The 24557-nt window shown below is 48.1% G+C and overlaps 10 protein-coding genes across 10 annotated transcripts; 5 read left to right on the plus strand and 5 right to left on the minus strand.

Annotated features, from left to right (window-relative positions):
* Positions 1-96: 96 nt before the first annotated feature.
* GGI43DRAFT_213851 (DUF2293 domain-containing protein) lies at positions 97-1510 on the minus strand. The gene has a single exon (XM_083200249.1). The coding sequence runs from the start codon at positions 1269-1271 to the stop codon at positions 342-344; it is 930 nt and encodes a 309-aa protein (XP_083056669.1). The 5' UTR covers positions 1272-1510; the 3' UTR covers positions 97-341.
* GGI43DRAFT_213850 (uncharacterized protein) lies at positions 1511-2447 on the minus strand. Its single transcript, XM_083200248.1, has one exon. The coding sequence runs from the start codon at positions 2338-2340 to the stop codon at positions 1750-1752; it is 591 nt and encodes a 196-aa protein (XP_083056670.1). The 5' UTR covers positions 2341-2447; the 3' UTR covers positions 1511-1749.
* Positions 2448-4276: 1829 nt separating this feature from the next.
* Positions 4277-5964, plus strand: GGI43DRAFT_430527 (Deuterolysin metalloprotease family-domain-containing protein; the record flags this gene model as incomplete). The annotated part of the gene is made up of 2 exons (XM_083209267.1): positions 4277-5075; positions 5135-5964. The coding sequence occupies exons 1-2, from the start codon at positions 4862-4864 to the stop codon at positions 5962-5964; spliced, it is 1044 nt and encodes a 347-aa protein (XP_083056671.1). The 5' UTR covers positions 4277-4861.
* A 2015-nt stretch (positions 5965-7979) lies between these two features.
* GGI43DRAFT_213895 (uncharacterized protein) lies at positions 7980-10175 on the plus strand. Its single transcript, XM_083200250.1, has 3 exons — positions 7980-9112; positions 9174-9255; positions 9320-10175. The coding sequence occupies exons 1-3, from the start codon at positions 8114-8116 to the stop codon at positions 10012-10014; spliced, it is 1776 nt and encodes a 591-aa protein (XP_083056672.1). The 5' UTR covers positions 7980-8113; the 3' UTR covers positions 10015-10175.
* A 439-nt stretch (positions 10176-10614) lies between these two features.
* On the plus strand, positions 10615-12752 carry GGI43DRAFT_415454 (Alpha/Beta hydrolase protein). The gene is made up of 2 exons (XM_083207151.1): positions 10615-11954; positions 12022-12752. The coding sequence occupies exons 1-2, from the start codon at positions 10919-10921 to the stop codon at positions 12534-12536; spliced, it is 1551 nt and encodes a 516-aa protein (XP_083056673.1). The 5' UTR covers positions 10615-10918; the 3' UTR covers positions 12537-12752.
* Positions 12753-13932, plus strand: GGI43DRAFT_415455 (fatty acid hydroxylase superfamily-domain-containing protein). The gene has a single exon (XM_083207152.1). The coding sequence runs from the start codon at positions 13073-13075 to the stop codon at positions 13841-13843; it is 771 nt and encodes a 256-aa protein (XP_083056674.1). The 5' UTR covers positions 12753-13072; the 3' UTR covers positions 13844-13932.
* A 290-nt stretch (positions 13933-14222) lies between these two features.
* GGI43DRAFT_214085 (uncharacterized protein) lies at positions 14223-16767 on the minus strand. Its single transcript, XM_083200251.1, has one exon. The coding sequence runs from the start codon at positions 16617-16619 to the stop codon at positions 14601-14603; it is 2019 nt and encodes a 672-aa protein (XP_083056675.1). The 5' UTR covers positions 16620-16767; the 3' UTR covers positions 14223-14600.
* A 2171-nt stretch (positions 16768-18938) lies between these two features.
* GGI43DRAFT_415459 (HotDog domain-containing protein) lies at positions 18939-20296 on the minus strand. Its single transcript, XM_083207153.1, has 7 exons — positions 20018-20296; positions 19950-19965; positions 19823-19888; positions 19656-19770; positions 19523-19588; positions 19384-19462; positions 18939-19328 (listed from the first exon to the last, which is right to left on the minus strand). Exons 1-7 carry the CDS (start codon positions 20095-20097, stop codon positions 19256-19258), a joined length of 495 nt encoding a protein of 164 aa, XP_083056676.1. The 5' UTR covers positions 20098-20296; the 3' UTR covers positions 18939-19255.
* Positions 20297-20305: 9 nt separating this feature from the next.
* Positions 20306-22299, plus strand: GGI43DRAFT_214171 (TFIIH/NER complex subunit TFB2). Its single transcript, XM_083200253.1, has 2 exons — positions 20306-20691; positions 20745-22299. The coding sequence occupies exons 1-2, from the start codon at positions 20477-20479 to the stop codon at positions 22006-22008; spliced, it is 1479 nt and encodes a 492-aa protein (XP_083056677.1). The 5' UTR covers positions 20306-20476; the 3' UTR covers positions 22009-22299.
* Positions 22300-24327, minus strand: GGI43DRAFT_214172 (uncharacterized protein). Its single transcript, XM_083200254.1, has one exon. The coding sequence runs from the start codon at positions 23853-23855 to the stop codon at positions 22590-22592; it is 1266 nt and encodes a 421-aa protein (XP_083056678.1). The 5' UTR covers positions 23856-24327; the 3' UTR covers positions 22300-22589.
* Between the last annotated feature and the right edge of the window lie 230 nt (positions 24328-24557).

Genomic DNA, 24557 nt, shown 5'->3' on the forward strand with positions numbered 1-24557 from the left:
ATCGTGACAGGTACCGCAGGTACTCATTTACGTGTGCTCCACAGCCTTTGTTGAAGGCAAGGATGATGGATAATGGGTAAAGCACCCGAAATGCAAGTCACATTGACGCTAAGGCTTTTGGGACGAAGAGGACAAGGTGCTCTATAGGTAGACTTTTAAGAAAGAAGATACACTCAACTACTAGTACTACAACGAATCCAAGTGCCTATATTCTTCCATTTACATCTAGCTCGAGCTGCCTAATACAAATAAATCGATAAAAAACATGCTTTCTTCACTGACTTCATGTGCTGTGCCTCGCATTACAGCTCCATAATATATGTTGTTCCTCGGAGGCAGCTTCAGTCCGACCAGTCGCTTTCGATTTCATATTCCTCGTCAGAGCCCACTGAATCGGACAATTCGTACGAGGCATCGCCGTCTTCCTCCTCTGAGTCTTGGTCCTCATCCGCAGAAGAAACTTGATCTGTCACTTCATCTTCTTCATCCTCATCCTGTGTCAAGTCAATTACCATCGGTTGTGACTGAGTCGCCGTCTCTTTGGAGGCCTTTGAAAGGGGGCGCTGCTTTGTGGCTCGCTTGGATAACGCTGTAGGCTTGATTATATGGCCCCGTGTAGCTGTTGTCAAAGATGTGCGCCGTTTCTGAACCACCCGGGCTGCAGCACTTCTCCGAGACTCTCCCTTATTGTTCTTCCGGACAGCGCTGCCTACGTGTAATTTCACCACCGACGGATCGCTGGCCCATTCGATTAAGATCCTTGAGACTTTCTCTCGGGTAGCATCTCTGGCGGCGTTTCGGTCTTTTGACTCCTTCGTGATTTTATCATAGTCCGTATGACGGTGGCGAATATGCGCTTGAACTGCTAGGTATGCCTTCTTGTCCAAGTCTAGTTTTCCTGTACGCCCGACCCTGCCGCTTCGCTTTCTGAGGGCATGCCTCAAGATTGTGCTCAAATCCTGTTCTGGGATCTTTGCAAACAGCCTCTTGATGGTCGTTGCAAATGCGTCCTCAGTTGCTGCATCTCGTCTTTCAACAGCACCGCGCCTTCTCTCTCGAGTTGCTTTCTCTTCTGAGAAGACTTGATGTAAAATCCACTTTGGTGCTCGCAATCCCTCTTGTTTGCCTTGGTTCACCACAACGTACAATGTCTTTCTGGCGTCTAGAGTTTTCCGGCGACAGAGCCCTGTCATGAAAGGATTGCCTTTTCTGAGAAATCCGTAGCCCTTTGGCATTGGCGTCGCCGGAGAGACTGTTTGTTGGCGAACCATTATCAAATCGTGGCAGCGACTGGTTGGGAATGGTAGGATTCTGCAAGGAAGGTTACAGGTGAGGGCGTATGGGAGGCAAGAAAGATTGCTTCATTTATGTGAAGGATACGGCGATGCCCATGACGACCAGAGGATGAAACATCGTTCATATTGTCTCCAGATTGAGATTCTGTTCATAAGGCGTGATGCAACATCCTGTGGTGCTCCTACAACTGAGGAAAAGCGAAGAAAAGTTGAAAAAACATGGAAACAAACAAACGGAGACAACAAGCATGAGTTATATGAGCGCTAGTAACCCACGGCGTCGGTAGAACAGTTTAGCGCTCCGTCATCGCCTAGATTGAGCCCAATAGCGGGCCCATGCAGCGCCTTACATTCACTCACGGCAATTTACCAACACAAGAACCAAATACGTGTATGCATAGCTGCAGAAGCAAAGACCATGAATACGACTAATATTGCTCAGTTTATTTTATCATTATGCGGTGGATATTTCCAAGCTCTCGGTAGCGAAGTTGCCAGTGAACATGTCTGGGTCATCTTGTAGCTGTGCTTTCTCCATGATTTCGGCTGTAATATCGTCTTTCTGTTTGTTCCACACCATATCCCAGCGACCCTTGAGAGTAACAAATGCCTTCTTCGTAAGCTTTGAAGTTATAAAGTCTTTGAGAATAATTTCCGCTGTTTGACTGGCACCTGGCTCTAGCTGAATGAGTGAATCGGGACTAGGCGGCCACTGCCTCTGAATCTGGAGCTTTGGCAAGTCTAGAGGCTCTGAAGCACCGTCGGGCGTGATGGTGAGCAGGTCAATAGATGGCGCGGCGGTATCCAACGGCGAATTATATACGAGGAAAGTGACCGTATGCTCATTACCATTATAGGCGGTGCTGTTGATGGTGAGAGGAGACGTATTGGTCTGCTTAATTGCCACGCGCAGACCGGCAATAGGATTTGGACTGCCGCCACGGCTTTCCATTGAAGATGAGGGCGAGAAAAAGAGTGTGGCGAACACGAGAGTAAGACTGATCCCAAGAACAGCGCGTGTACTTGGCATGCGGATAAGACTCATTAGACAGCTTAAAACAGAAGAGTATTTAAAGTAAGTAACGTAATATTTCCTTTGCTTGCTAAGAAAGAGATTGAGAAGCGACTCTTTCACGGACCTGCAGAAATCCTGTATTCATCAGTGTCCCACTTCTCTTTGGAGGCGGGTGGATGAGACTAATGAAGTCGACATTGGCAGCAGATTTTTTTATTAACTCGCTCTTGGTAACTCTAACGTTATGTTGAAAATGTATGCCATGCGCGCACTGGTGGCCGTATCGGGATTGTCCAATCAAACTACCTTTGATAACTGCGTTTCTCTACCTAAGCAAAGAGTGCCAAGCCTGCAAAGGGATCGAGTCCACACGAGAGGGGTCAGAAGTTATGAAAGAGACACGAACAGAGGGATATCGAGAGATAGAAAAGGCATGAAGATTAGTGTTGGATTGCTTAGGTTCCTTTCGGACTGTCGCCTCCGTGCAGATAGCTCTGAATCTTTGATAGCCGTAGACTCCTCCTCAGCTTCTCCTTTAGGCAGCTAGTGGCACCACACGAGGCACTTTTGTATGTCAATAACGGAGCTATGTTTTGAGGTAGAATTAGTGAACTGCTTGGGTATGTTTATTAATAACCTTACCTTATGCTTGTCCCCGAGTTTATTCATACCCCATGTTTGCTAATCGACTCGACCGATGCAACGAGACTCGCGGCATACATAGTGGTAATATTAGGCAAATATTTCAATAACTACAAAACTGTGATCATAGAATAAGTTGATACGCTTATTTAGCTATTTTTAAAACCCTAGAATTATGCCAAGATACATACCGCTGCTGAAGGTTAGAGGCGTAGAGAATGGACTATGTTGAGACATCATAATAAGTGCTTATTGCTAAGAATGTAACCCTCAAGCGACGAAGAACTAATAAAACATCAACTTTTCTACTAATATATGGCAATGAAGAAGTGGATCTCGATAGACTTGGCTTTCCGAGGAGCGAGCTTCCTTGTTGGGAACGTCTTCCGTCTAAGACTGCACACCTGCACACCACGGTTATCTACCGTAAAAACCCCACGGCTTTGGTAATTATAAAAAAAATAAAAGAGGAAGGTCTTAAAATAGCCAATTAAAAGTTGAAGCAAGCCTGGCATCTCGTGAGCTAAACACGCGTGTAGCCCGATCGAGCCGAATTGGCAAGATCTGCTGCACCTGTCGGATATTCTTCACCGAAATGATAGTTTTCGGTTGTTTGATACAGAATTGCTGATGCATATTGTGTGCCAAGAAGCAATTTGCCTAAAGGATTCTCCGAAACCAGTACACCCTCGGATTTTACTCGGCGGAAGCCGCCCGGTCCTTAAGAAGCCAACCTTAAAGATACGTCTCATCCTGGAAACTTGCTGAGCTTTCTAAAACGAAGCCTATACTGTATCCGTGTATATAAACTTCATCTCTTAAGCCTTTAGCCTCTTATAGCGTTTAATGTTATGTGGACTGAAGCCTTTCCAAGTTATAAAAAAGCCAGTATCGTCAATACCGCAGCAATGTTTATAGATGCCAAGAGCCAAGACACCACTAGTGTCTGTATATGCCGCCCTGCGAACAAGATTGTCCACTCATACCTACATTTTCTTGAATTTCAATGAACCCGGAGATTTTAGACTTTTTTGGAAGCTGTTTAGGCCGGCACATCTTCGTTTTACGCTTATCACTTGGCATTGAGGGGGAAAGCCGGACCTATCGCCGGAATCTAGAGTATATTGAGTCCGCATCTCGGAACCGGGGCAATGAATGCATAAACCATTCAACGAGGCTAAATTGATTACGAACTTACAAATTGTTAATCATTTGCCGCTGATTTCCGTTGTGTGGGACTTGACAAGACAGGACAAAGCACTGAAGTTTAGAGCAAAGACGAGAAAACTCTTCCTGTGCCTTTAGAGTTTGAAACCATAGACATAAATGTACATGTATTTTATTGACCACTGTAGAATTTATTATATCCTTTTATGCTGATTATTTGCAATAGATATATAAATTGTCAGTTATAGAATGTATAATACCCCATATATACTGTCGATATGTAAGAGAGAGATAACTATGAATAGAAAATAGACCATGTATAACTGCCCCAGCCTTTTTGGCTTCTTACTAACGGATACTGACCCCAATAAGGCAGTTGAAATAGACTGATGTGCAGAAGTGCTCTATTTCCGGCCGACTTGCTTGATACAACACTGCATGAATATAGGCGAAGACGACAATGAGAGGCTGTGTAAGTGAGTCGAAACGCCAATACCATGTTCTTCATCTCAATACGAGAATTGACTAGAGGTTCATCGATGGAGTATGATTGTGGTTGAGAAGAACTTTTGTTTCGCGTTCTAAACGAAATGGGAATTACACAACCATCATGATGTTCCATAGGAGCCATCATCATATCGGATTTCAAGTATAAATAAGGCATCCGTCGTCCAGTTTTAGATATTATATCACTACAGTAATCTTAAAAACCATCTCATTCAGTCAACTCATTCTCTTCAAAATGAAGTTTGCCGCCGGTCTCATTGCCCTCGCTGCCTTGGCCTCCGCTGCTCCCGGCAAGGCTCCCACTCCCCTGGATATCAAGCTCGAGAGTGCTGGTAACGCTGAGATTAAAGCTGTCATTACCAACACTGGCAAGGGCAACCTCAAAATCTTCAAGTCCGGCACCATCTTGGACAGCAGTGCTGTTGAGAAGGTCTCAATCACCTCTGGAGGTATCTTTTACCAGCTTTACACGCACCAACATACGTATCATTGCTAACATGATCTATAGAGCACACTGTTGCCTTTGACGGTATCCGTCAACGTATCTCTACTGAGAACCTGGGCGAAGATGCCTTCCAGAGCATCCCCGCTGGAGAGTCCATCGAGGTGACCTTTGACATTGCCGAAGCTCACGATCTCTCACTGGGCGGAAAGTATGATATCCAGTCTGCTGGTGCTTTCTCTTTTGCTAAAGAGGGATCCACCGAGCTCGTCGGTTCCGTGCCCTTTGAGACCAACAAGATCGAGGTTGATATTGACGGCGAGGCTGCTTCTGCTCGCCGCGTTGCTTTCCACCAGAAGCGGACTCGAGTACAGAGCGACTGCAGCGGTAGCAAACTCAGTGCTATTCAAACTGCCGTCCGCAACTGTGCTTCTCTCGCTCAGCTCGCCCAGCAAGCCGCTGCTTCTGGCTCCGCAGCCAAGCTCACAGAGTACTTCAAGTCTTCCAGCTCCAGTGTGCGAAGCACCGTCTCAGGCGTCTTCAGCCGTGTTGCATCTGAGTGCGGCTCAACCAGCGGCGGCAGCTCTTCTCTCTACTGCTCTGATGTGCTTGGAGGATGCAGCTCCGGAGTGTTGGCGTACACCCTCCCCAGCAGCAGCCTCATGGCCTACTGCAGCCTCTACTTCAGCGCTCTCCCGTCCCTGTCTCGAACATGCCATGCGCAAGATCAGGCAAACACTGTTGTTCACGAGTCAACTCACCTTTCACAAGTTAAGGGCACTCAGGACTATGGTGGCTATGGATACAACTTCATCCAGTCTCTTTCTGCTGCCCAGAACCTCAACCACGCTGATACTTATGCCCTCTATGCCAACGCCATCTATGTTGGATGTTAGTGTGATATTGCAAGAAATGAGAAGATATTGCAAGGAATGAGAACCTGAAGGTATAAAAATGCTTCAAATTGTATTTAAGGGTTGGATAGCATGATTTTTATGAATGATGATGCGTTTGGAATGAGATGAATGATCAATAGCGCAGATGTACTGAGAGATTTCTGAGTGTCAGTTAACATCGCCTAACATGATCACTAACGATAAATAAATCTCTCTATATCGGGTTACAATTTTTTGTGAAAATATGCACTCACAACAAGGGCTAGCAAACCTTCCTATAAGATGTTCTCCTCGCCATCTTCCCTTTGTACTACGTTTTGAACATCAAGTTGGGACGAGATCCCTAGTCGTCTTTGGACCCACCATGCTACTACCGTGCTGCCTGCAAAGCAGAGAAACAAAGCCTTGTAGTATTCTCATGGGTATAAAAGTCCGTAATTTTGAAATGAAGAAAGTTTAGAAATGTACCCTTCTTCGTTTTTGATAGGCAAGGCTTGCGCCCGAAGTGGACTGATATCACGGGTATTGATGCGTACAACCTGGCCCATCTGGGCGACCGCAGCCTAACTAGGAGGCGCCCAGAGGTGAATACGGACAAGGTCACACAGCCCGAGTGGCCAAAAAGGCTCCTGCAGTGGGACGGGAACACGGATGTGAGATCTTAGTTTCGACCCAATGGGCTGTGGTATCAGCCAAATGCCATCTGCCGCGATGGGTTCGCCAAAGCAGGAGACGAAGGCTGTGCTGAGAGAGGACCGCTGCAGGGGAAGGGGAAAAGAGCATTTATAGAGCATCATTGGTCACCGGAGGCGATACATATCTAGCGGCTATCCCTACCCCATATTGAGTGCTTCGCAGAGTCATTCGGCTGGGGTTATTGTGCAGCTGTATAATGTAGTCACAGGTGGTAAAAGTGTCATTTTGTCGCCAAACTCAATCCAGGCGTCAAAACCACTGGTACCTAAATGGCAAGCTTGATGTGAGATTTTTTTCTTGGCCCTTGCATATACAGGATAGCAAGCGCGCAGCAACCTTGCTGCTCCTCTCACTGTGGGACTTTTTATACTTACGGTTCTAGTCAATTCTCGATACCTCTTGTCTGAACTTGTACAAGTGTTGATGCTTCGTTTATGCAGGGTGGATTTTGAACCTGAATCTAGTCCATGTGTGGTCCATGTGTGGTCCATGTGTGGTGTGCTAGTAGCCTTGATTTTTGACGAGCCAACCAGATCAGTGAGCTGCAGTACCGAGACTGGATCCAGTGTCTTCACAAAAACGTCACCAGGGGGCCCCTCACCTGGACAGGAAAAATGATCCATCTTGGAGCTCATATTCGCAGAGCCACATGAGGTGAGCGGGCAGGAATAGTAGCATCGGCATCTAAGACACTCAAGTGCTCCAAGACTCATCGGCTCCCGTGCTCTCTCATCTCTCCTCTTCCAATATGCTATTTTTGCTCGTATTGCTATTATTGAATTAGCGTAGCGGCACTAATACACAAAGTCGCTTTGTTGGGGGCACCTTTTGAGCTGAAGCTATAGAGCTGAATCTCACCAGCCACACCGCACCACACCATCGTAGCAATCCTCCTTGTGCCTACCGCGGGCATCACGAGCGGCCTCCCCTGTCTCGGGCCTCTCCCACCCTCGCGGGCCTCAGCGAAACCATGCTCCGTGACCTCACTTGTGGCTTATCACGGGGCCTCCCTGGTCGTGCCGCTCACCACTAGCAGTTGGTGTTGCCCACGGCTCGCCGCTACTGGCGCAAGTCCAGCAACCCCTGCGCAAAACTTGGAACAGACCAGAAGGCCAAGCGGGGCTCAGCACACAAACGTCATCGCTTGACTCGAAATCCACTTCCAGAGAAGAGGGCTGTTTCATATAGCCGGCTGGCCCTTCGTCTCACCATCTTCTTTCAACTTTCCAGTGATAGTAGCAAGCTTGAAATAGCTGTTTGAAAGCCTGTCTTCTGTGCCTTGTGCCTTGCGTTTGTCTTCTTTTGAAGCACGGCACTATTGGGGGCACAAAGAGAGGGGCATATTCTTTATTACTCTATTTTCATTATAAAAGCTACTTTGTCCGAGGCATTCTTAAACATTCACCAGAATCTCTAATACATCCAATACTATCTCACGGCCTCTCGACTCACCATGTCTAGTCGCGGAGATCGCTTCGAACGGGACCGCTTCGTCGGTGAGAGAGATGAGATACGTGAGAGAGACCGCTTCGTCGGCGAGAGAGATGAGATACGTGGGAGGGATCGCTTTGAGGAAGACCGGTTTATGAGCGGCGGGCGGGGAGGTCGTGATCGCTCTGAGGAGCGTCTTGGCAGCAAATACGGCCGGACATCCTACGAAGATGATATTGTCCGTGATCGTCGGTACTACGAAGATGACATCCGCCTTGATCGCCGTTCCGAGCCTCGCCGGTCGCCTCCCCGAGATCCCCTCCGAGATCCCCTCCGAGACCCCCTCCGAGATCCCCTGCGAGACCCCCTGCGAGAGCCCGTTGAACGCCGTGTGTTTGTCGAGGAGCGCGATCGTGAATATCGTCGTGAATCTTCTCCCGGGCGCCCAACGTTGTTGCGCCGACAGTCATCTCTCGACACATATGACCGTCGACCACTACCCAAATTTTTCAACCGGCGAGAGGAGCTTCCGCCGCCGGCCCGTCGCGAGGACATTCTTCGTGAAGACTATCGGGCCCCGGCGTATACGCCTATTCCTCTTCCCAAAGCCCGCGGCCTGCCGCCGCCTCGACGATACGACGACCGCTTCTACGAGGATATTCACGTTGAACACGATCGTATTGAAGAACGCATCCCTGCAGTCCCGCCCGTCCCTACAGAGCGCATCGTTGAACGAGAGATTATTCGAGAGAAGGAGAAGGAAAAGGAGAAGCGAAGCCGTAGCCGAGACTCTCGCTCTACTAAACGAAGCCACTCTCACAAGCGAAGTCACCGAGGCAGATCTCACGCATCTAAATCTTCTACCCGGTCTTCCAGCAGCAGCTCCAGCAGCAGCAGCAGCAGCGGTGGCACCAAGATCAAGGGCAAGAGCGAGTATCCGAAGAAGGGCAAGACTAGAATTCCTGCTAGATTAGTATCCAAGCGAGCCCTGATTGATATTGGGTACCCTTTTATTGAAGAAGTACGTTCTTACACTTGTTGGCAGATCATTTCAAGCAAAGGTCTAACAAAGTGTTTAATAGGGCAATGTCGTCGTCGTTCAAAAGGCTTTAGGACAAGCCAATATCGACCACCTGCTTAAACTCAGCGAAGAGTACAAGTCAAGTGAGTCAATTACTCCATTATCTTTTATGCAAGATTGCTTGGTACTGACCTGAAATCTCAAAAGGTGAACTTGAAGTTGCTGCTGCTCGATCCTCAGCCGGCGAGATCATCAGGGAGCGCAGAGAGGAGCTCATTATCGAAGCACCGGCACCTCCTCCACAGCCGATTTATGCGCCTCCACCTCAGACTGTTTATGCGCCTCCACCTCCACAGACGGTTTATGCCCCAGCTCCACCCCCAGTCCCAGTTCCAGCTCCAATTCTGGTTCCAGCACACCACCACCATGCTCATGCGCCCGTCATCATCGAGGCAGCGCCTCGTGGAGCGGTTGAACTGATCGACAAGACTGTATACCGAGATGATAAGAGCGTGTACTATGACGACAAGACAGTATATCGAGATGACAAAACTATCGTATACCGAGACTATTCGCCATCATCGCGCGGCCGGAGAAGCAGGAGCCGCTCTCACTCTCTCCACCACCATCATCTTAGCGACGACTACCAGCTAGTGGAGCGCCATCGTTCGCGATCGCGCAGCCGAAAGGATATCCGCTCAGAAATTAAAGCCCTCGAAAAGGAGCTTGCCTACCGGGGTAAACGAGACATCGATCGCGAGATTGTCCGAACCGAGAGACTTCCCAACGGAGACCTTGTGACGTACGAGGAATCGATCGAGAAGATTTCATCCCACAAGGGGGCGCGTATCGAGAAGGACAAGAAAGGTAGGATGTCCATCAGCGTGCCGAAATACCGATAAAGGTGCGCCGCGTTTTTGCCGTCGCATGATTTTCTGGTTTCTGTTATTTCCCATCGAGCGAGGCCGCTGACCCGGACTGTACAGGACCGTCGCCTGGACTTGTCCGTGCCATGTTGGCCACTCTGACTTGAGTGCTGCGAGAAGTATTCGCAGTTGAGCGTATAGACAACGAAGTCACGAATTAATGAATGAATTAATGAAAGGATTTTCTTTTTCCTTTTTTTTTTTTTTTGGATATGCTGTGTAGAATGATTCCTCTTTTGGGCTTGTGAGAATGAGTGTCTAGGCTTTCGCTGGTCGCTGAGCTTTTCTGTTTGTATGCTACGGATTGGAATGGACATCTGGTATAAGGGTATATAAATACATATTGGACGTATTAAAGAATTTGACGAATTGACGGAATATTATCTTTGTACAAACTGAAGCGCATACCCATGTCAATTGCTTGTGCTTTCGCCGTAATTGGTTTCGGATTTAAACCGTAACTCGTATAGAAAGTGAGTGCGACTGTGAGTAGTATCTATTAAAAGTCCCCTGCACCCGGCTTGCTTTTATTGATTATGCAAAAAGGGAACTAGATTGTTAAGATTTTAAGCTACAAAAGGCCCTTGAGCAGGATGGCGGCACGATCCACCAACCACCAACATGCCAAGATTTTCGATAACTGACTACATGTGCTTGTCCGGGTTTACAGTCGTTCAAGGATAGAGATGCGCTTAGAACGGGTACGGTAAACGAACCCCGCTGTGATAAGGAATCGCGACATCTACGCTTCTTAAATAGAGAAGAAGGCCCTCGAAGTTTCAGTTGTGGTTGTGCAGTTTTTGTGAGCCTTAATAGGCTGACTAGTGGCCCGTTGATTGTTGGGTTATTGCAATTCATAGGGCGGCAGCGCAACTTCAGCATGATTGTCCCCAAGAACTCAGTTGTATCGGGCATTTTGCTCGCAGGAAATGCAGCAGCTCATTTAAGACTCCCACCATTCTTTCCAACCCAGCATGAATCAGCCCGCATCTTAGACGGATTCCAGTTTCAAAGCTTCGACTTTGGTGAACAGCGACCATTGGCCGGCCCCAAGACAGCAACATCCCCATCGGCAGATATTCCACCCTTTAAGGCTGGCGAGTTTACTTTGACGCCGCAAGATGATTCTACGTGTGCTACATATGGCGAATCGCAATGGACAGGTACAATCGATGTGACAGATTCGCACCGCCTTTTTTTCTGGTTCTTTGACAGCCGAAATGACCCTGTTAATGATCCTATCATCATCTGGATGAACGGAGGGCCTGGAGGTTCTTCAATGATGGGACTCTTCAACGAAATGGGAGCCTGTTGGCTTGAGCCTGATGCAAACACCACTGTGCCAAACGATTTTGCTTGGAACAACAATGCGTCAGTGCTGTTCCTAGATCAACCTGCCGGAGTTGGTCTCTCATCCCGCGCTGAGGGATCGCCTATCCCATCATTTGACATGGGAGGCGCATACGATTTCCAAACTTTTCTTAATGTCTTCTTTAAAGACGTCTTCCCAGACCGTGCCCACCTCCCAATCCATATTGCGGCGGAATCCTATGGTGGACACTACGGACCAGTTTACCTCAACCATATACTGGATTCCCGAAGGCTCAACTCCCGCGATGCATTCTGGGGCAACATTTCCTCGCTGATACTGGTAGACGCCGTGATTGACTTTACCGCCCCTGCTGTGGGCGTATACGAGTTCTTGTGCAAGGGGTTTGGGAATCACAGCAAGATTATGAATGATACGGTCTGTGAGACGCTGGGACTCAGTGTACCTAACGTATTTGAGCTAGGACGAAACTGTGATGCGAGTTACAATGGCCATGAATGCATGGGCTTGATGCAATACGTAGAAGAGGTGGTATCTCCGTATTATTACGCCGAAGTCCAGGCAGGAAAGAGAAATCCGTTTAATGGTGAGTTGAAAAATCGACTTTCCCTGGCCTGCCAATAACTTATTAACGATCTGTATCTGAGCAACAGTCCATATTCCCTGTCCCAATTGGCCTTGGTGCGCGGACATCAGAAAAGGCAATATGTCAGCCTACATCAACCAGGATCATATCAAAAAGGCTCTAAAGTTCCCCTCCTCCTACGTATTTGAGGATGTCGACATAGCCGTCAACTCTGCCTATGTCTTCTTCAAAGACCCATTCAAGCCCACAACTCGCGAAGTTGCGCGCATCCTCGACGCCTACCGCACTCCACACTTGGGGGACATCCGAGTGCTTGTGCTGCAGGGCAACGAGGACTACGTCGTCAACACCCCGGGCAATATGTGGGTTTACGACAACTTACGATGGAGCGGGCTGGCGGACTATCGGCTGGCTCCGTGGCGGGAACTGCCAGAGAGCATGGCCGCCACGGGATTCTGGAAGAGTTCTGGTAGATTGGCTTTTGTGGCGGTAGATGGGGCTGGACATACCGTTCCGGGAGACGTACGAGAGGGGAGCTATAGAATTGCGCAGGAGTGGATTGAAGGAGGATGGAGAGCTTGAAATGGGTGTTAGTTTGCACGTGGGCCGAGGCATATATACTTGTATTTGTGTGAATTATATACTACAAGTAGTATGTGTTAAGTAAGATGGCTGAAAAAGGTATGTGTTGCGTGAGATAATAGCATGGAAGCCAATGAGAATACGAGCAATAGACGACTTTGGAAAAGCTGAATCCCCCGAGTCTGTGTGGTCCCCGCTAGGTTAACTTAGACGTGGGGAAACATCGATCCAGCGTGGAGATGTGGCTGAACTAGGTAGGATTTTTTCCCTCTCTAGACTCTTTTCAACATGTTTATTTGCCCCTCTCGTGCGAGCCGAGGCAGATGAACCAGGGCTATATTAGCTGGTGGTTAAAAGTGAGGCTTTCATAAATACAAAGAGCGCTCTTTTGCCACTCCCCGCTACCGTTCTGGTTTGCATCTTTTGAGCCGTTATATCGTCTGTAAAGATCCAGTTGGAATCTTTAAAATCGGAATCTTAAAATTTTACGAAGTTATAGAGTATTCATTGCGATTTTATTCACTCAGTACTACACCATGGCTGTCATGGATGCGGTGGCAGATTATTGGGGGCACATCATTGCGACTTACAACCCCTACACTGTCGATTTTGTTGGCACCTTCGTTGTTCAAGTCATCTTTTGGTGGATTCCATGCGTCGGTTTCGTCTTACTCGATTCCATTGCGCCGTCTTTCTCCGAGAAACATAAAATCCAACCCGCACCCAAGCAGCCTACGTCAAGCGAAATCTTCCACTCCATGGTAGTCTGTATCCGCAACCAAGCCATCGTTTTCGCCCTTCACGGCGCTTTATTATACGCCACCTCCGCCAAGGGTCTTCCTCCAAGCATCAGAGTCGACGCAAAGCTTCCTTCTCCGGAAGAATTCGTACGAGATCTATTCTTCAGCATACTAGCTCGCGAGTTCCTCTTCTATAGCTCCCACAGGATCCTTCATCTGCGCCCGCTGTATAAACGCTTCCATAAGCAGCATCACAAGTTTACAGCCCCCGTAGCGTTTTCATCGCAATATGCTCATCCAGTGGAGCACCTCGCGGCCAACGTCCTGCCTATTTTACTGCCGCCGCTACTGCTAAAGTCACATATTCTGACCATGTGGGTGTTTGTAGCCTTTCAGCTCATCGAGACATCGACAGTGCACAGCGGATATGATTTCTTTGGGGGAGCGGCGAAGAAGCATGATCGGCACCATGAGAGATTTGACGTGTACTTTGGTGGTATTGGGCTTTTGGATTATATTCTGGGAACCGATGAACCGGAAGAGAGAAGGAGAGACAAAAAAGATTAAAAGCGACAAGTTGGAAACTGGCTTTACCGTTGGATATTACTGGTAATTAAAGTCCAGCAACTTAATTGACGTTGTGATTTTGACCTTGTGTGATCTGATAAACTCTTTGATGAATGCTTTCTATTGCCTAAAATTTCGTAGCCTTTCTTGTAAACTCATTTCTCATCGAAGTCTCATCACATACGTATTTCTCGTTACCCCCAATCCCAATCTATCGGCTGGCCAATATGCAAGGGTATTCGCCCAAAAAACAAAATTCTCTGCCCGAATAAGAAAAGAGAGGAGATAAAAGCAATAGCACATGATTTCATTCCTAACAATCATAACTCATATTTTCCAAACTTATTTCAAAATGCCATCCGTGCCGTAGACCGAACGTGCGCCGCCGCCGTGTAAGACTATTTAAACAAATCACCACCTAACTGATATAAAGAAGAATAATAATAATAGATAGATCGAATCGATGCCATCAGCCAATCTTCATCCACACGCCGCCGGTGAGAAAGCCATAGTAGTAGTGCTGCGTCTGTGGTGTATAACTCCCAAGCCTTATATGATATATATCCAAAACAATGAATAAAATGATATGAGAAACAGGGCAAAATATTGGGGGACTAGGGTCCTGAACAAAAACAGCCTTAAAAGAAAAAAGGGAGAAAAAATAAATCAGAAATAAAAATGCATAAAAAAAAAATCTTCATAGCACATCGTTGAGAATTGATGCGGTGAAGTGATGCTCGACTGCCCCATTGTTCGTTTAAGAAATGTTGATGTCCTCCATATCCATGGCATCTGGCAAAAACTGAGAAGGGCTGCCAGGTATGGGACTGCACTGATCGAACAAAAAATCTTTAGAGTCAAAAGAGTCATATTCAAGGTCTTGTATTCCCGGTGTCGGCTCAAGATAATCAATACCTGCTGGAGACTGAAGGATAGAGAGGTAATGGGGTACGGAATGCTGAGGGTAGGTCTGAGATTCGAATAAAGTATCAACCATCCGGGCTTGGAGAGGGCTCTGTTGCTGCTGTATTGAATAGGGCGTGAGCATGGTGGAATAGTTCGTTTGATGAGAGGCAGTCTCAATGTGTGGCAGTATTGATGTACGAGATGTGTCTTGTCGCTCTATCTGGTGTCTGGGTGGGACTGATGTCGATACCTCTCCATTTATAAATATGGGAGTGGTATCGAGAACGCGGGAATTGTGCTGCTGCGCAAATTTTATTTGCTTTAAAAAATCGCCCAGTAGTTTTTGCCCGCGCGGTGGAAATCGCTGTTCAAAGACTTGTGGCAACCATGTGCAGAACGCCATTCGGTATAAGACTTCTGGCTCTGGAAAGGCTTGCCTGATTTTGAAGTGCAGCTGATAATAAACAGGGTTCAGACATTCGAGGCCATGTCTTTCTTTGAATTTATAAAGGATCCTCAGCTGCTTGATAGTCCAGTCCTGGATGCAGGGGTCCTGGATGCGGCTTGCTTCGGGAAATAGGATTTGATAGATGCGATCCCATTGCTGTATATGTGATTTAGATCGGTCGCTACGCTGTTTGATCTGAAGACATGTATCTGAATCGTAGTGGAGAGCGTTATTCGACCGGGTTCGTCGATGTGATGTCTCTGCTTTTCTCTTTTGACACCGATGGGGACAGTTCATTGCGTCGTGGTGTACGCTTCTCAGATGCTGTTTCAGGTACGGGATTGTGTTGATCTTTTGAAAGCAATTATGATTTACAAGATCCGGATATCTCATTGCATAGGGACAGATGAATGAGGATCCATCGTGCATTCCAGAGTGGTGCTCTTGCATTATATCAGTATTTGCATCATAGCCCTGAGGCGTCTGCGGATTTTCGTCTGCGACACCGATTATATTACGTCCGTAGCCACTGATATCCCGCCCCATGTTTGGTCGCTGGTACAGCGCGTCGAGATTTGCAACCATCTGTTCTAGACCAAGTCTTACATCAAGATATGGGTGATCGACAAGATTAAAAGAGTCTTGGTACTCCTGGGGGCTTGCGGCTTGACTTGCGATATTTCTCCCATCGCCATCCTGGGAGTAATGTAATCCATTTTCCAGGTAGTCATGCATGTTGGGTTGATCACCCTCAGCGAACAGTCCCGAAATTGTGGAAGTTTGTTGGGAAAATTCGCTGATATCATCGATCCATGAATCTGCGAGAAGCTGTATATCGCTGGATTCTTGGGTACCCATGCTCGAGACATTGTTGTTGTTGCCCGATATCATGTGTTGCCGATTCACGAGCGGTAGGCCTTGGATTTTCAAGACTGGCCCGTCCCAGTCAAATGAATTGATCAACCTCTCATCCCTCCTTTGATATCTATCGGTCCATGTTTGGTGAAACTGCGTAACATCGGTAAGAATTTGAGCGGGAGCCATGCGTCTTGGTGGGGAGAGTATTGGCATGGGACTGGGCATATGCGGCGATGGTAACGGCGATGGATTATTGGATAATGTACGAAGCTGGGCCATGGGAGAGGCGATCGTCCGGGGTATCACATCTTGATCTTGGGCGATCGACTGGTTGTCATTTGTCCGAATGACCATCTGTTGGCCATTGTGGGCGAGACGGAGGGGATATAGCGATTGGTTGGGCTGGTCTCGCTGCGTAGTCGCCTGTTCTTGGCGCTGAAGCCGCTGCCCCGCTCTCTGTGGAATGTAGCCGGACGGATCGATTGGCGAACGGTGGGTAAGGCTGAGGGCATTTGGATAGAAGATCGAGGTTGACGCCTCTCGGTGTTTTGCTTTTGACATCATGGCCCGCTATTCGCGTATGGCGGGTGGCCAGCGCTATTGCCAGTGAAGCTACAGGCGATCTAGCTTCCGATTAGCAGAGCTGGAGAGCTGAATCTAAGGGCCGGGCCGCTAGATGCGGGGATTTTTTTCTTTGCCAGTCGAATGGCTTCTCCACCGCCACCAGCAAGAGGCAAACAGAGTTCACGGCGGTCTCACGGCGTGCAATTAAGCTTATCCGGACAAGACGGCCTCTGTTTTCGCCTCTTGGAGCTGGAGATAGAGCTGAGATCGAGTGCGCAAGGTTGGGTGGCGAGTGAATGAATGGACGCAGCCGACGAGGACCGTTTTATGCCCGGCTTTGGATGGAACCCAAAAAGATACAAAGGTACCTCGAAATGACGTCCAATGAGAGGGTGGCGGCCTGTTTTGGGCTATTGCCAACCGGTACTAATGAAAAGGTACGAAGCAAGGAGTTAAGCACTTTAAATTCTACCTACGGCTTGTGCTATGGTGAAAACCATGTGGTTTTATTCTTTTAAGAGAGGGATCCTTGGCTGCTTTTGTATTTCCTCGTCCTGAAGACCGGGACGTTTTGCCTAGGCTTCTTCTGACCTCGGTGTATTGAAGGGTCGTCCCTACACCCCGTGGTGAGCTCGTCGTCATCAAGCGGAGCCACTAGAAGGGTGTGCAGCTTTTGTCGAATTTTGGGAAAACTACTATCGTATACTTTGCTTGCTTGGTATGACCTGTTGTTTACTGACCGCGTAATTTGCATATATACCAACTATGGTTGGAGTTTCTGGCAATATTCAGGCCTGTACGACGGCAAACGCTGCCACAGTCTAGTCAAAGCTGCGCCATCGAACTCATCCATCCTGTCGGCAGAGAGGGCTGTGCGTAGCCCCACCCCAAACGGTAATCTTGCACTGCCAGCGCAGATTGCAGAGAAGCCCACGCACGTTACTTGGTATAGAATATGCATAGCATGTTTGCTGCGTTGGCATCAGCTATCAAGCATCTCGAGATTGGCCACTCCGGCAGCGGCCCGTGATCTCGATCTTCTTTCCCCAAAAGTGGCGGAGGCTAAAGCGAGAGAAACCACCATTAGCAACACGACACGGAAGCCGACGAGGTCCATATAGCCGGGGTATGTGTTCTTGTGATGCCGAGAATTGGTTGGTAAACAAACTGCCTATTGCTGTCACTTGGTGGTGCTGCTATCAAGCCGATTCTAGCCAGGCCAGTATGATAGTAGGTAGCTAATATTAGTAGGATCTAGTAATACCGGCCGGCATCCAGTAGAATACCCTTGGTACATGGGCTAATGGGATGTAGTCGTATATACGAACATGTGCCCCTACCAGAAATAGGCAGAATACCTAAAGTATCAAGTTATTCGTATTGTTCAACCCTTCTCTGAGCTTGGGCCGTATCCTGAATCGAAGGATCACGAATACATGTATAGTCCCGGCCCCACCATCTCCGAACAGCCGGGAACATGAACCCGGGGGGTACTTTCTCAAGCTCGTGCAACTCCGAGCCAAACCCGCCATCTAATGAGAACTCAGCAAAATATCTTCGGGGAAATATGCGTAAATCCAATGGCATAATCTCCTTCTGCAGCCCAAATCGCCACGCATCTCTTTTTGGGAAATAGCCAGCGTTACATGCATGTATGCAGTTTCACGTAACGCTGGATCCCAAAAAATCTACCTCCTGGCCCAGGGGAAGAAAAAAAAGCCTATTCTTCTATACGGGTTCCGGTACCCAATTACATATCAGAGCTGCACCAGTCACCTGGATGTTTTCCTAAGTCGTTAGGCTGCCATCTACAAGGATCTTGCCCCGATTCAAAGAGTCACCGCTGAAGCGTACCTTAGTGGGTACACACTACGTAGATAGCCTCGCTGCCCATATTGCATCATGCGCAGAACACGGTTCTTTTGCGCATTTGAGAGGAAAAATAAATTGCTTATGCTACTCTATCTGGAATTTTTCTTCCTCAGTAGGGTAGTGCAATAGTCACTTAGAGAAAAGACCAAGCCACTTCCTCCCTACTTATGCAAGTCTACGTTACCTAGACGATGGTGTTGCGATTTTGCTGTCGTAATCACATATGTGAAAGCAATAGGCAGAGAGAGAAAGAGTGGCGAAGCACTTCGTGAGCATCTAATTGAGTCGTACCTATGCCTCTGATGTCACACGAAAGCGAATCTGGCAAGTCTACCTCTCTTCCACGGGGAGGTAAACCTCTTCGGGGCGATAAATAGCTTTGAGGCGGCCAGTCACATGCATCCGCTGATCTCTATTACCTGCAGCTAGTTGTTGAATGCCCCATTGGCTAGGCCCTGGTGGTACGTAGTATGTAAGAGCAAGTGGGCAGTTCAAAAAAAGTAGCAAGAGAAAGGTGGGTTGACGCCCTCACTGGGCAGCAGGTGAGGCTCTGCGGCTTATCCTCCTGATTATCTCATCGTGCATACGTCCGGACTCTAGGATGTCGCAATCATACACCGGTTTCTGTAACTGGGCCTCTTCCCGATATCGGAAATATTTCTATACATCTAATTACTGCAGCTCAGTCTATATTACCACAATGCTCGAGATGTTATATCATTGCTATCCATGCTAGTACATGACACCATTAAATTCATCCTAATCTAGTCGACCTCATCTGCCCATTGTGCCGGAGCTACAAAGGCCCCATCCGGACCCATGGTACCTGCGATATACCTAGATGCCAAGGTCAGTCATGATTTGATGGCGAAGGGATTGACAAAAAGAATACTTAGTATGGCTGCCTCTTGCAGCGAGCTGGCTTTTACTATTATAAAACTGTACCGATGTATACGCCAGGGTCTTGCCAACTGTTACCCAATGGTCAGAATACTCAATTACTGGGTACCAATTTCATGAGAGACACATACTTTTGTCACAGGTAGCAGTTCCTTTGAGGAGATCACCAGGCCGGCCACCAGGGCTGAGATACGTAACTGAACGGATGACGCATGTCAGTACTATGGTTCACTAGAAACAGGGGATTCATCATTGCCTATTTACCATTCAAGTCAGTTGACACACCGGTTGCGAATCGTCCAGTAGATGCGACTGCTAGAGATCCTCCAAGATCAACAAGGCTGGCTATTGTTCCGCCATGTATAGTCTGGAGCCGATTCTAGGCGAGAGCGTTAGAAGGATACCGAGGCCGTCTATTCGGGTCAATTCACCGTATGGTCTTTGTGAATGTCGACTTCAAAGTCAACTTTACCCTCAGTGGCATTTGTGACGCGGAACTGAATATTTCTGTGAGTTCTAAAACAAAATTGTATCCAGATCCAAGGTTTCTGCACATACTCGGCTGTGAAGCAGTCTTGCATCTTGTCAGCATCGGGTCAAGGTTCATGACTGGGGCTTGCTCTTACCTGGGCTCGAGACCTGACTCGGCCATGAATGACCGCATGACAGCCTTTGTAAAATTGAGAGGAGAGAGCTTCTTAGACATGATGTTACCCAGGCTGGTTCAATTGATTGAATATCTTGATATGTTGTTTGGAGCAGTAAATGTATCCGGGATTCGGCTACAATTGAAGGCGGCTTGTATAGCCGAGATCCCCCACTGAGGCGGAATCGCCTAGTAGTGTTGGGCGCTGCTATTAGCGGGCTGAGCTCTATCACTCGTTATCTCAGGCGATCGATTATCCGATGATGCGCCGACGCATCTTCAACATAACAGCCTGAAACTTCACGCTCGACAACCTTCAAATCCTCGAACGTCCAGGCCAACGCTGCAGGGGCTGGGCTTTCGCATATGATGCGATAGTCAACACGACATCATTTCCCTTCCTGGCGGATAGCAGCCTCGTCACCCACAAGCCGCCAAGATGTCCAACAACCCTTCCCTTCATCTCGCCGAATATCTGGAGAGGCTGCCTGGTACGACCTTTAAGAAGCTGTACCAGCAGCCCTCCACGGCCTTTGCGATTTTCAGGCGCATGCTGCCGCATCTGGCCAAGACATTTGTCATGAGAATGCTGTTTATGCCACATCCCATGACGCTAAATGATCTAGATGTCTGGGTGAAGCCAGAGGCCAAGCGGTTAGATCACCCTTTCTGCTATCGTTACAATTGCCAGTCTAACGTCGAAATAGGAAGAAGGACCAATCTCTCTCCATCCTGAGAGGTCTTCATATTGTTCAAATTTCCGCCCCGTCTAAAGAAAAGCCGCAGGAAATCCAGCTCATGTCCAACTTTAAACGATCTCTCCGACTCGCTCTCACCGGTGGCGGAAACCATAATTCTTTCGGCGTGCCTTCTTCCCTCCTCATCCCACCCGAAATCGACCTACCCTTTCTCGATCGATACGCGCGTAAGAAGTGGGAAGACGTACTGCACTTTGTCGTCTCCAGCGTTGGCTATAAGAGTGTTGGTGATGGATCTGGGCCGAACAAGGGTGTAAAGGAGCTCCTCATTGCAGGACGACTTGTCGACAGACGGCCAAACGGAGGATTGGGTATCACCCAGGCCGGGTTTACCTTCTTGCTGCAGGAAGCTAATGCGCAGGTCTGGACCCTGCTTTTGCTGTGGCTGGATGTTCTGGGCAATAACAAGGGCTCGGGATTGGATCCAGTCGACATGCTCTCGTTCCTCTTCATGCTTGCCAGTCTCGAGCTGGGGCGAGCGTACGATACGAATGCGCTGACTGAAGAGCGAAGGAATATGCTTCCTTCTCTCTGTGACTTCGGCCTCATCTACATCCCCCAGCACAAACGCTCCATGTTCTTCCCGACAAGACTGGCTACAACCCTCACGAGTGGAGGCAACAGTCTGCGAACAATCAGCGAGGGCGTCACAGCTGCCACCCAGTCTGCCCAGACATCGCAGCAAGCCTTTGGTCCGCTCGGCGGTGGCGGAGAGCAAGCGCAAGCAGGCAGCGTCGTCATCGAGACAAACTACCGCCTCTACGCATACACCCAGTCGGCCCTCCAAATCGCCGTCCTCGCCCTCTTCGCCAAGCTCAATATGCGATTCCCAGACATGGTCGCCGGTCGCCTCTCCCGCGCCTCCATCCGTCAAGCCATTAACTTTGGTATCACGGCCGACCAAATCATATCCTACCTTGCCGCCCACGCCCACGAACAGATGCACCGCACTGCCGCCCTCACCAACAAGCCCGTCTTGCCGCCCACCGTCGTCGACCAGATTCGGCTGTGGCAGCTAGAGAACGAGAGAATGAAGACGACGAGTGGCTTCTTGTTCAGAGACTTCACCGACGATAAAGACTATCTCGACACGGCACGCTTCTCAGAGGAAATTGGCGTGCTGGTTTGGAGAAATGATCATGCGCGGATGTTCTTTGCAAACAAGCATGAGCAAATTAAAGACTTCTTGAAAACGAGGAAGAGGGCAGAGTAAGCTTCTTTGGTGCAGCCACTCTTCCCTATATAACATCTTGAATTTTTTCACACCCATTTATCGGCGAATTGCATTATTATGATTGAAGTTTAAACAGGCGTCTGGGGCGCTAGGATATTGGACACCAGGGCAGTAAGCATTGATTAGCTGAACCCCAAAAAGGATGCTGCATATATAATATCAAGATAAAAGAATAAAACGAGTAATTCATATCAGTAACTCATTGCCATAAACTATCTCGAAACTTGTGCGTACATTAAGTCTACATTATCGTCCAAGCCTTTTCCCTTTATGCATTTCTTTAACAAGAAGCTCAAGCATCTGTACTTCTCCAATTCGAGCAACAGCCAATATAATCCCTAAAGGGATCTTTCTTCGATGTATCCATCACAAATATCATTTCCAGTTCAATTCCAACTTAAAGACTTGCCTCCAAGTCGATCTATTACATCTTGATTTTCCTGTACCAAGAACAAATGAAGGGCAAAACAAGGAAACAATACTAAAAAGACCTATTGGGGCCGAACGCCATATTACACCTTCCAACACTATTAATTCGTAGAATTATCAATACAGTTTCATTACGACATTGTGAGACGCTTCTCTCGGGATGCCCTAGATATACTTCCCGAAAGAAAGCTCTTGGTCTTGTTCTCATGATTGTAAGAGCCGTAGCGCAGTCTTGTCAAGCTGTGTCTTTCGCCTTTTTTGGCGCCTGAGCTGCGAAAAATCTTAGATATCAGCCCCTTCTCTTCCATGGTGCCGCCTTCGGGGAGCAGCGAGGGGCGACCATGTCGGCGAGCATAATCTTGCTGCCAGACGTGTAAAGAGCGTCTTGCTTCAGCTGTGGTGCAAAGGCAATCGAGGTGGTCAAATACACGGCGGCACCGTGCGTCCTCTTCATTTTCTGGTGAGGCGTTGGACGATATCATAAAGCTTCTCAGGGCAGAAGTAGTAGTTGAATTAGGGAGATGAGATGCCCGCTGGTGCAGAGTGCTGTATGGCGTTTTTGGTCGCATGGAAAAGGAATTGGACAACGACTGGCGAGATTCAAAAGCATCTGCAGCAAGATTTTCTGACGAAAATCGATCATGGAGTGCCATAAATCGGCCAGACCAGTAAGCAGATGATTGCGCGATGCTAACTCGCATGGATGGAGATCCCGGAGAATAAGACTGAACTGAGTTGGCTAGCGACGTCGTGGATGGTTGCACAAGATTCAATTTTGAAGGGTTGGAGAGTGTCGCATCGGTTCCAGCAGAAGAAGGAGATATTTTGGAAGAAGAACCAACGAAAGCAGAAGCGTTGATAGAGCGAACAGCCAACGAAGGCCGAGAAATGGACGTCTTCAAGTCGTGAAGGGCGCTCATAGTTCGAGATTTGGGTAGTTTGCTTGCCAGTCGCAGATTTGGTACATCTGGATGGAGAAAGCCATCTGGCGCAGGAGGGATGTTCTCGTCTTGTACCAGTGTAGCTGCTGGCACTGTTCTAAAAGATGGTTTCGGTATAGATGAGGTTGATAGCAGGCTTCTGCGCGTTTTCTTTGGCGGCTTCAGATTAGAAAAGCTTTTGATAATTGGCGTGGCAGGAATATCAGAGTTTGCAACGATCGGGCTGCTTTCTAATCGTCCGCTACTGTGAAATCCAGCTGATACATGCCTTGGAGTTTGGATAGGCAAAGGATGGCGGCATTCGGGAATTGAGCTTAGGCTGTCTGTCTCACAGTCTTTGATGGCATCGACAACAATAAGCCTCTCGCTTCGGATAAGATCGGCGCCTCTGGAGTTTTTGACCGGACCTATGGGTGCAGAGATGAGGGGTCGTCTATTCTTGCCTCGTGCTCGCATATTGTTCTGATTATAACAATAACTACCGAGGAGCAAATTCTAATCGTGTTCAAGTGGTTGTAATTGAAGAAAGAAGTGAATTATGTGTCAAGCTAGAATCTCGTTGGCGTTCAGTAGAAGTCAAAGGAGAGAAAAGGAAAAAGATAAAAACACCAGTAGACTGGCAGTCTGCTTCTTGTTCAATCTTCTAAAAAGGTAACTCTGCCTGCCACGGGAGCTCTCTGTTCATAGGAGCGAGCAGCTCTCCAGACGAGTTGGGCAGTCAATCCAAGTCGAGAGTGCGAAGCTGGCAGTATAAGACGCAAAGGAGAGAATCTGTGTAAAAGTTCGAGACTGAATAGCCAAATGAATATGATATGGAGAGAAAAGCTGGGCCTGATGGTATCGAGATGCCAAAGAATCAGGTGCGTCGTGATATCGCGGCGTATGCGTGGCTCGTAGCAACACCAAGCTGCATGCTTGTTAAGCAATACAGCTGAGAGGCAAGAGGCGGCTACAAACGACAAGCTTGTTTCAAGAGAAATCCCATATAAGACGCGTCTCCGTCTAATGCGAGTCGATTTGTAGACAAACTGACGCGTGACTGAGGCAAATTCGAAAAAGCGCTTTGGCAGAAACTGGCATCTGGCAAGTGCCTGGCAAAACACCTTCCGGCTCGCATGGGCGCCGGTCTTGCAGTTATTCCGCTAAACGTAATCTTTT

The sequence above is a fragment of the Trichoderma evansii genome (assembly GCF_050947405.1).
Source record: "Trichoderma evansii strain SZMC 28006 chromosome Unknown GGI43scaffold_25, whole genome shotgun sequence".
In the NCBI taxonomy this organism is placed as follows: domain Eukaryota; kingdom Fungi; phylum Ascomycota; class Sordariomycetes; order Hypocreales; family Hypocreaceae; genus Trichoderma; species Trichoderma evansii.

Excerpts from the sequence above, each read along its gene's own strand:
- GGI43DRAFT_214085 (XM_083200251.1), bottom strand. The coding sequence starts at position 16,619 with ATGATGTCAAAAGCAAAACACCGAGAGGCGTCAACCTCGATCTTCTAT.
- GGI43DRAFT_214171 (XM_083200253.1), top strand. The coding sequence starts at position 20,477 with ATGTCCAACAACCCTTCCCTTCATCTCGCCGAATATCTGGAGAGGCTG. Across the intron at positions 20,692-20,744 it reads GTGAAGCCAGAGGCCAAGCG|GAAGAAGGACCAATCTCTCT; the intron begins GTTAGATCACCC and ends ACGTCGAAATAG.
- GGI43DRAFT_214172 (XM_083200254.1), bottom strand. The coding sequence starts at position 23,855 with ATGCGAGCACGAGGCAAGAATAGACGACCCCTCATCTCTGCACCCATA.
- GGI43DRAFT_415454 (XM_083207151.1), top strand. The coding sequence starts at position 10,919 with ATGATTGTCCCCAAGAACTCAGTTGTATCGGGCATTTTGCTCGCAGGA. Across the intron at positions 11,955-12,021 it reads AAAGAGAAATCCGTTTAATG|TCCATATTCCCTGTCCCAAT; the intron begins GTGAGTTGAAAA and ends TCTGAGCAACAG.
- GGI43DRAFT_415455 (XM_083207152.1), top strand. The coding sequence starts at position 13,073 with ATGGCTGTCATGGATGCGGTGGCAGATTATTGGGGGCACATCATTGCG.
- GGI43DRAFT_213895 (XM_083200250.1), top strand. The coding sequence starts at position 8,114 with ATGTCTAGTCGCGGAGATCGCTTCGAACGGGACCGCTTCGTCGGTGAG. Across the intron at positions 9,113-9,173 it reads GGTACCCTTTTATTGAAGAA|GGCAATGTCGTCGTCGTTCA; the intron begins GTACGTTCTTAC and ends AGTGTTTAATAG. Across the intron at positions 9,256-9,319 it reads CAGCGAAGAGTACAAGTCAA|GTGAACTTGAAGTTGCTGCT; the intron begins GTGAGTCAATTA and ends AAATCTCAAAAG.
- GGI43DRAFT_213851 (XM_083200249.1), bottom strand. The coding sequence starts at position 1,271 with ATGGTTCGCCAACAAACAGTCTCTCCGGCGACGCCAATGCCAAAGGGC.
- GGI43DRAFT_415459 (XM_083207153.1), bottom strand. The coding sequence starts at position 20,097 with ATGTCTAAGAAGCTCTCTCCTCTCAATTTTACAAAGGCTGTCATGCGG. Across the intron at positions 19,771-19,822 it reads ACATTCACAAAGACCATACG|AATCGGCTCCAGACTATACA; the intron begins GTGAATTGACCC and ends GCTCTCGCCTAG. Across the intron at positions 19,463-19,522 it reads AACTGCTACCTGTGACAAAA|TTGGCAAGACCCTGGCGTAT; the intron begins GTATGTGTCTCT and ends ATTGGGTAACAG.
- GGI43DRAFT_213850 (XM_083200248.1), bottom strand. The coding sequence starts at position 2,340 with ATGAGTCTTATCCGCATGCCAAGTACACGCGCTGTTCTTGGGATCAGT.